Genomic DNA, 9,407 nt, shown 5'->3' with positions numbered 1-9,407 from the left:
CTTTGCATAGATGAAGTGAAAAGTTAAACATAGTCTCACATCAATTTTTTTCTTTTTCATCCAATTTCCTTTCACATCCAATCAAAGAAAAATTAAATTTTTCATTCATTTTCATTCTCTGCATTTTCTTTTCTTTAATTTTCTTTTGTTCCAAATACAGTGTAAAAGCTCTGTGTTCTTCATTCCCCATTTTTTTTAAGGTATGTTCTATAGGAATCAAATCATGCTATATAAATTATACATTTTTTAAAACTTTGTCTGAGTATCATTTGCATGGACATTCTCACATATTTTTGGTTCGATCTTGACAACTATATTCAATGAATATTTTATGATAAAAAAAAGCTATTTAATTAAGTTATAACTCAGAGTCACCAAATTCATTTCGGTTATAAGCTCGGATTTCCATAAACAAGTGATAATTCAGTATAGTATTCAATTTTTTTAAACGAAAACAAGTGGGGTTTTGATTTGTGCATTGTTTCCACATAGTAATAGGAGATTAACAGCTTGCATGGTAGAATCATGATGAAGTTTTTAAAAACGCACGAATATAAGGCTGGTTAAGTAGTGTCCTATCTCGGACAAAGAATAATGAATTTATGGCCCATTTTTACCAAAAAGTCAAGTAATGGTTGTAACTTTTTAAGGTTTTTTATCGTTCAAGACTTTAAAAAGAGCCCCCACTTTGTTGTGTTAACTTTTTTTTTTTTTCCTCAAAGAATATTATCGTCCTAAAGTCTGTAGAAAATAACGGTTCGTTTTGTATTAAATGGATTGAGGCATCTCATGAAGAATAATGTGGAAGCTTGCAAAAATTAGTTAGACATTATAACACGGTCTATTAAAGGACCTAAAATTATCATGGAAGCAATTGAACGAGATAATATTCAAATTGTCCTTTTAAATAATGTTGTGATAATTGGCACGTGGATAAATCGTATTATAATATATGATATTATCGTCTATGTTAGTATATCACATGTCACTAGTAAATAACTAAATATATCATCTTTTTATTTTACATAATTAAATATTATTTTAATACATGACGCTGACTGTTTAGGTTAGTATATTATATCAGCATAGTATTAAACAAAAATTATTAAAAAAGTTAACGAAAATTATAGAATGAAAATTCATGATCTAAATATCACTACCAGAAATACGGGTATTACCAACGGGAAGATACCCACGAATAAAAAATAGTGGCAAATTATATGATCGTGATAATCACTTGCAACGTCTTGTACCTCCGTGGCTAAATTTTGTGGATTTTTTCGACGGTTTTATTTGTTCGTGGCTAACTTGAGATGACTTTCCTCATTTACCACAGACCTAATGATCACCGTGATGAATTCAAATGATTTTTACTTCAAAATTTTGTCTTTAATTTGGCATTTTTCTCCATCTCTTTCAAAATATTTTTATGCAATTTATACTTTTTCTCAATTTTTATGCAGGCTTTTCCAATTCTCCAATTGTTAATTTTTTCTCCCTTCTTCCTTTCTAGTGCTACCGTCGAAAAATTATATTCTGCCATATTTCCGAATCTTTTTTTAATTTTTCTTTCTTGATTTAAAAATAATTTTTTTGTGTGGTTGTGTTGTTCATTACTTTATAAAAATCATATTGTAATATAATAAAAAAAGACTAATTCATATACATACAATTTTACTATTTATATTTTTTAGTTCTCACTTTTTTTTTATTCGTATTCTTTCTGGCCAAATACAATTTCAGTGTTCAATTTCACATTATGCATTAATTTAGAGACTTTAGTAATAAAATAAAATGATTCAATTAAAAATGAATGTTAAAATTATAAAAAGAGTATCAAAAGAGTACAAAAAAAAGTACATATTTATCTTTAATAAAATAACTCTAGCTAATTCTAAAAAATAAAAAATATTAACTATAATTGATTAGAATAATAACTAATTTAATTATTCACTATTAATTTAGTGCAATATTAATGAACAAAGTTCTAATTCTTAAAATTCAGAATATTAGTTTTATAACTACATTTTATTATTCTATCTATTTATTAACATTTTATTAATTTAATAAAAATAAAATAAAATAAACTTTATGGAAGTTCATTTTTTAACTATGTACAACATTTTTATTCTTTTTTAATTCAAAGGTATCAAATTTTTAAGTTTTAAGTTTATTTATTTTAATTTTTATTGATGCCATTTTTTTTAAATTCAACGGGTCAAAATTCTAAATTCTAATTTGTATGTAAAATTTTTAAAATATAATTTAAAGTTATAAAATTTACAATTTAATATTTTTATTAAAATTAAATTTTATTCTAAATTAAAAATGATAGTTATTTCACTAAACAAAATTCAAATTAACATTTATAATAAGATAAATGAAATTTCTAGCGGTAATGTTAAACGTAACTAGTAGCCCACTCACCCAGTTTTTACGATAACTTCCTCACACTATTTTTTCTCCAAATTCCCTATTTGTTAGTTCCTGTAATTGATTCAAGTTTGATAACATGCAACCTATCCCTCTCGCTAATAACATTCTCTTCAGTTTCTCCAAATCCGTAATTTCTTAGCTCCTGCAACTAACTTTCAGAGTAAATCCGTTATGCTCAATCCGTTCCTGTTTAAATTCTGAGTACGATCGCATTAGACATTTTGTGGAAGAGAAAGGACCATGATTTGCAGCAGTTCGAGTACCGTCAGTTCGAGTCGCCGAAGAAGCAAGCAAAATCGGTAGAATCCGATTCTACGGCAAATCGCGAAGAAGACTTGAAGGAACCCTAGGTTGCTTCATTGCACCTCCTTCACTGTCACTCTCTCTGGAGGTAGTGCTCTGAATCTTGCCTCTCTAAAATACTGGTCGATTTAAATTTTCTCTTCTTGTTGTTGGTGGAGATGAATGCATTGTCTTGGATTTGCATGTTTTATTCATTTATCCTTTTGATGGTATAGAGAATGAATTTTTGGTATAAAGTATAATTTAAATGCATAAATATAATTATCTACTTAGTAGTACGTACTAATGTGATTAATTATATTCCTAATTAACTTTAGTTCTCCTTTATATGCTAAAATTCCTAAAATCAACATTATTTTGGTAATGCTCATAGCCATAGCAAGGTAGCAAATAAGAGTTATTATTTACATTTCTTATCATTTCTTGTGTTTCTTATTTTTGAGTCTAACTTTATACATTTAGTTTTGTATATTCTAAACCACTTCACAAGAAGAAGTTCCACCATTTAGATCACTATGGTAGCATCCATTCTTTAAATATGTAATTTTTTATATACTTAAGAGCCTAATCTTTGTGAATATTTCTTTTTATATGAGTGTTATTTTGTGATCATAATAATGTTAATCAATGTAGATCAAACTATCTCAAACGAGAGAGATTTTAGTTTGATGTATGAAGAAGAAGGAATTTCCAAGAATGGTAAGAAGCATTCTATACGTTGATCAATAGAAATGAGGTGGCAGTAAAAAAACTTCTTAAAAAATTGTAAGGATACTTTATTTGATTTGCTTCTTTCAACCTTTCTTTCATTATAACACTAGACAGTAGTTGAGACTGTTTTCTTTCAATTATTAAAGCGAAGTTGTTGTGTGATTGAAATTTGAAATTATTTAATAAAGAATAAGAAAAGTGAATTCATAATTGAAGTGGAGGCTATAGGTCATGTTAGACATAAACATCTTATGTGCCTGCTTGGAGGGAGTTAACAGGTATTTATTTTTAGCAAAGTAAATCATTTTAAATTATTATCTATGCTCTCACAACTCCTGAGTACATAGTATCTATTTCTTTGTATTATCAATAGCATTTTTATTTGTTTTTGTTTCAGTATTTAAGCTACTAATGGATGAATATGTGAACAATGGTAACTTAGAGTAATGGATGCATGTTGCCATGGAACAAGGGACACTTACCTGGAAGATCCGCATGCTCGATATGCTCAATATTTACCTGGTAAGTTCAACTTTCTACTCTAAAATATTGATCTTGTTAATTGCTAATACATTTCTATTTTTATTTTTAAATTCTGTCTCTAAATGATTTTGATTGTAATCTGATATCTTACTTACTTACATGAAACAATTGAATTGAAAATTGTTTAGTAGGATATAAGTCTAGCAATATATAATATATTGATTGATGAGGAGTTTAATGATATGTTTTATGTTGTGAAAATAAAAACTCAGTTTTATTGGGTATGCATTTTTACTTTTTTTTACATTAAACTATTATTTTAAATAATGTCTTGGAACATTTTTTTTTCATGAATTAAGAGATAACACAATCTTATTTGAATGTTTTTGTAGGTACTCCAATGAAAACGTTAGAGATCTAATAATGATGCATTCTGATACTTGATTTTGTAATAGTTTAAACTCATTTAGTTCAGGATATTTGCTTTTCAACATTATTACTTAAATTTCATATTTTTATTAATAAGAATTCTACTTATATGGATATGGCTAATTTTTTTTTAATTTTATACGATATAATTTTGTACTAAGTAGCATCTTTATTATATATATATATATATTTTTTTAATTTATCTTTTATGATTAGCCACGGAAAAAACCATGGCTAAATAACCCACTAACATTAGCCACGGGCAAAATTGTGGCAAAAAAACCCAGCCCACCAATATTAGCCACGGACAAAATTGTGGCAAAATTATACTTGTTGATTATATTATTGTCATTTAGCCACGGTTTAGAGCGTGGCTAAAATAGTGAAAACCGTGGCTATTTAAATGTCTCCACGGGTCACAAAACCGTGGCTAACAGGCCAAAAACCGTGGCTAACTGAAAATGCGTCGCCCTTGTTAGCCACGGATACCCATTCGTTGCTAATGCTTGATTGCCACGGTTTTTCTTGATTTTAGCCACGGTTTTTTCCGTGGCTAATCACCGTATTTCTGGTAGTGAATTGAGACAATTAAAATTTTAATAACTAATTTAAAATTTAAAACAAATTGCAAGAACCAATTTAAGTATTAGTTCCAATTGAATTGCTACTCAAATGTTCAATATTATTTACAATGTTTCAAATTGCACATCGTTCAATTGATGTCATTCACGAGATAAGTTTGGTTAAGTTGGAATACACTATAACACAATGATGTAAGATCCATGAATATTAATATATTATCATGTAGAATGATAATTAAACTTGTATTATGATAATAGAATAATGTTTCTTGTTAAATATGAAAGGGTGAAGATTTGGTCATACATCTTTCAGTATAGATGAAACTAGAAAGGAGTAAGAAATAAGTGATTCTTTAAAAATTGCACATAATTAGCGATAGGACGGAATAGTCATAAGAATATTATAAAGCGAGCGAGGGATGTTATAAGAATATGAGTTTATAAAGTCCTTATGTTATTAGTATGTAGCCCTTTTGGAATGAAGGAATCAGTCTCAACCAGAGAACAAAATATTTAGTCAATTAATGTAATGTAGCACAGTCAACCTTTATTCAAATTTTCATAATAATATATTAAAATTAAGTTCATTATTGCATAACATTAGATTAGTCTAAAGAAAGACTATCTCCTTTTTTGGGACAAGTTATACCCTAACACACAAATACCCCTTTCCCTCCCCATGGGTTCTATAGTATAACCACAAGAAATACTATCTCTTGATAATTGATGTTTTTAACAATGAAATAAAAAATATCATTGGGCTCAATAAAACTTTCAAACAAAAATGTTTTGCTTGTGCCACGATCTTTTAACAAGGGTACAATTTATTTTAGTTGTCATGAAATGGATTTTTTTAGTAAAATAATTTGATTTTACAAAAAAGAAAGTATAGGGAGTCAATAGAATATTTGTACACTGTCCACAATGGAGGTTTAGAGAGTATTAGAAATATAACCATTAGTGTTACCTTTTCTTATCAGGGATGAGTGGTTTCATGACCTGAGATGTTTATTATCCTAGTACTCAGATGGTTATTCTGGATAGTATGTGTGATGTTCATTTTGTAACTCAATAGGCTATTGTACACATTGTACACTTAGACCATTGGCTCCCTAGTAGTACTCTTTACAAAATCATTACGTTCAAAACAAAAAATCAGCTTCATCGAACTATAACTCAAATGGTATAGTCTCTTCATCTTCACCTTGAGGTCTCGGATTTGAATTTCTCACTCCTAACTTAAAAAAAAAAGTCAACTACCAAATCAATCACTATGTATTTGTATATAAATATATGTTATTTAACTTATTTTCATATATATTTTATATTTTAACATGTATTTTAGATAGATGACTAATTTAGCTGTTGATTTTAGTTTTTAATATTTTTTTGGTGATTTTCTGGTATATAATTTTTTAATATATTCTCTCCCCAAAAGTTGTGTTTTTTTAAGTCATTTACTCATTTATCTATGATCCATTAGATATATACTAATGGGGCCATGCTTTTCGGACCAAAGAATGGGCCACACTTTAAGACTAGCAACAAGACCCGTGTAACATAATAAGTCCATTGCTCCCATAACCCAAAAAGTAATGCAAACATTATTTCCCATTCCTCCAAGTATGGGCATTGGTGGAAACTTTTAACAATGATACATTGATACTCATGCAAATCCATTGGCTTCAAGCGTTTCTATCGTATAAATTTAAAATTTAATACTGATCGAAGAACTCTGCACAAAACATGAATCCATAAACTTCAATGTACACAGTACTTTGTTGTAGTTATATAAAGTCTGAAGTACCATAGAGCCTCTCATAACTTGCAAAATCCGACTCCAGAGTACTACTACTTGGAAATTCTTTAAGCCTCTCTCATCATAAAAATCGGAATAGAGGATATTGCAATGTTAACGTCAAAGAAACGATATGACATAAAAAAGGTTAAAAGAAATTTACAATGTTTCCTACATCATATCCTTCAAGTCCTGCATGATTGAGTGGAATCAGCACCAGCCATTTGATACTTTAATGAAGATTGAAGAGCTCTTACAGTTGGTAGAACTAAGATTGAGCCTCACTATCTGCCTGAATTGTCCATGCAAAAGGGAAGTCATCATAAGGCATGTAAACAAGGGCAGAAGAGGAAAAATGCCACCGCGATGGCCACAACATAAGCTACAATACTCTGTGTTCGGGTCGGACCTGAGGATGAAGAACTGCCAGAGTGTGGCCTTGATAAGTACATCATAGTTTTGTTTACCAGAGGAAGCGGCGCGCCATCTTTTCTTGCTCCAAGCACCTTTTGGCTGTTCAAGTCGAAACAAAGTACATGGCATATGTTAGATCCATCCAAAACATGACACTTAAAAGCCGAAGAAAACTAGCTATGGATGCACCGGCAATTTTGCCACATTATGCACTACTTAGAAGAACACAAGTCTAAAGTATGTGAAATATTGAGTGTGCATACCCTTTTGGTTCCATTTTATGATTTGGTGTTGGGATAAGAATCATCAGAATCCAAAACACCACAAAAGTTTTAGGAAGCATGACCACTTCTAAGCATATGGAATTATGATTAACTTGTTTGTTTCTGTTCACTAAGATAATTAAAGAGACTTAGAGACTTTTAGTTTGTTCACATTGGTTCAGAGATCAAATTATAAATGTAATTATAAAAACAGCTGACCAACTTCCAACCTTGCAAAGAAAAATGATTGAACATGGAAACCAATTAAATTGTTATGAAAAAATGATTCAAATTACCAAATTCCAATTAAGTATATGATGATTAATTTAGTATATTCGAGAACATAGCACAAAGGAAAAAGCTCACCCAACCAATCCATGAATGGACCCTCAACTTTAGACCACAAAACATGGAGTCAATTATCTACGACATGGACAACGAAACATTGGAAAAAAGAACATACCAAAAAATAATCCAACCTTCAATAAGCTTCCACACCAATCATGCACTAAAAACATAAAGAATTGCCCAGTTGCCTCACTCACAATTATCAACTAACGCACCTTAGGAATATAATAATACTAATATACACCAATATTTCGACAGACACACTAAAATATGAATATAACTATCACTATGACTATATACTATATGGTCAAAAGAGTAATTTTGACTGAGAAAAATACCTGGTGTAAGGCAAAGGGCAGAAAATGATTAAGTAATTAGCGGAAGCACACGTGTAAGTGCTGGTTTTGTCATCATACGCGTAGCTATACGCGCGTGGGCAAGCGTGTTTGAAGTAAAGCGAGTAAGCCGAAGGGCCACACGTGTCAGGCGTAGAGTAAGCCTCACTGCAACAATACCTTGGGTCCCCAAACGCCTCACACGCGCTTCTGCACGCGACCCCACCACCTCTACCACTTTTAGTTCCATTCCCACGCGCCACTCTCAGATCTGAAGGACACGCGCCGTTCAAGTCCACCAGGCACCCGGTGGCGCTGCACCCTCCTCTCGTCCCTCCCTGAGCCACGATCAGCATCGGAAGGTTGTAACCGTCGACCAAGCTCACGTCATAGAAGTCAAGCCCGTCAGCTCCGTTGAGAGTGAACTCCGCTAATGTTGCCGGCGGCTTTGCTCCCCCGCCACCACACTCCACCTTGCCGGAGCCACAGTCTGCGGTGACGCACGAGAACTTTCCGTCGGAGTCTTGGCCGCAGAGTGTCCTTGCCCAAATCCGACCCGACCAGGACCTTGGGATGGTGATTGTCCTCGATCTTCCGGCGCTGAGGAGAAAGCCGGTGGTCGGTAGCGGCGGCGAGGTGGCGCCGGAGAGAAGCCCAGGCCATATTGGGTGGCGGCACTTGTTAATAATCCTGAACGACGCTGATTGTACCTCTGCAAAAAGAGAAAGAACGAATTTTGAAGAAAACAGGCCTTATTAACTGCAAAAAGATAGGTTTTTTTAAATCTTTAGTTCGAGTTTCCGAGTTTTTTTTGTTTGGGTTTTGAAGAATGGGAAGAAAGAGTATTGTTACCTGAGAAGAAAGAGAATGCGAAGAAGACGATGATACTGAGAAAGAGGACAAGGCGACCCATTGGGAGGGATGGAAGATTGGCTTAGTTTAACAGCAAAGATCAAAGCTTTGATTTCATCAGATCACAGAATTTCACTTTATTTTCTGTGTGTCAATCAAGTTGAGTGGTGTTTTGGTTCTTTATTTTTGCTTTTTTTTTCTTGCTTGTGTAATTTTCTGGTTTCTGTTTGCTGACTCACTTCACTGTTTCTTAGCTGAGTTAGCTCCAATAATAATATAGTCTTTACCGCCAAAAAAGAAAAAAAGAAAAAAAATCCTTTATATTCTTTTTGATTTTGCTAACCTTTATCTTAAGTAACCACTAACCACGAAACACTAGCCACAGGTACTACTATTTATAGAACGGAACTATGCCACCTACACCCCATTGCCAACTTTTCCTTATTTTCCTTCT

General features: G+C 31.9%; 1 protein-coding gene across 3 annotated transcripts; it reads right to left on the bottom strand.

Annotated features, from left to right (window-relative positions):
* Nucleotides 1-6,622: 6,622 nt before the first annotated feature.
* LOC112789065 (thaumatin-like protein 1b) lies at nucleotides 6,623-9,396 on the bottom strand. Of its 3 annotated transcripts, none has more exons than XR_011879471.1 (4): nucleotides 8,954-9,376; nucleotides 7,882-8,813; nucleotides 7,151-7,254; nucleotides 6,623-7,033 (listed from the first exon to the last, which is right to left on the bottom strand). XR_011879471.1 is itself a non-coding variant. In XM_025830805.2 (4 exons), the coding sequence occupies exons 1-4, from the start codon at nucleotides 9,012-9,014 to the stop codon at nucleotides 7,026-7,028; spliced, it is 882 nt and encodes a 293-aa protein (XP_025686590.1). In that variant the 5' UTR covers nucleotides 9,015-9,396; the 3' UTR covers nucleotides 6,623-7,025. The 3 variants fall into 3 exon arrangements, 2 of the variants coding, with proteins under 2 accessions (XP_025686590.1, XP_025686589.1); XM_025830805.2 differs by having other exon boundaries at nucleotides 8,105-8,813; nucleotides 8,954-9,396; XM_025830804.3 differs by having other exon boundaries at nucleotides 6,623-7,254; nucleotides 8,105-8,813.
* Nucleotides 9,397-9,407: the final 11 nt, after the last annotated feature.

The sequence above is a fragment of the Arachis hypogaea genome, chromosome 3, assembly GCF_003086295.3.
Source record: "Arachis hypogaea cultivar Tifrunner chromosome 3, arahy.Tifrunner.gnm2.J5K5, whole genome shotgun sequence".
Taxonomy (NCBI): domain Eukaryota; kingdom Viridiplantae; phylum Streptophyta; class Magnoliopsida; order Fabales; family Fabaceae; genus Arachis; species Arachis hypogaea.
This window is presented reverse-complemented; position numbering and strand designations above follow the sequence as displayed.

What these genes read in the sequence shown, in the direction of transcription:
- LOC112789065 (XM_025830804.3), bottom strand. Translation starts at nt 9,014, where the DNA reads ATGGGTCGCCTTGTCCTCTTTCTCAGTATCATCGTCTTCTTCGCATTC. An exon ending in CGCATTCTCTTTCTTCTCAG is followed by an intron (nt 8,814 to 8,953) that starts GTAACAATACTC and finishes CTCTTTTTGCAG; the next exon opens with AGGTACAATCAGCGTCGTTC. An exon ending in TGCCCTTTGCCTTACACCAG is followed by an intron (nt 7,255 to 8,104) that starts GTATTTTTCTCA and finishes CGACTTGAACAG; the next exon opens with CCAAAAGGTGCTTGGAGCAA.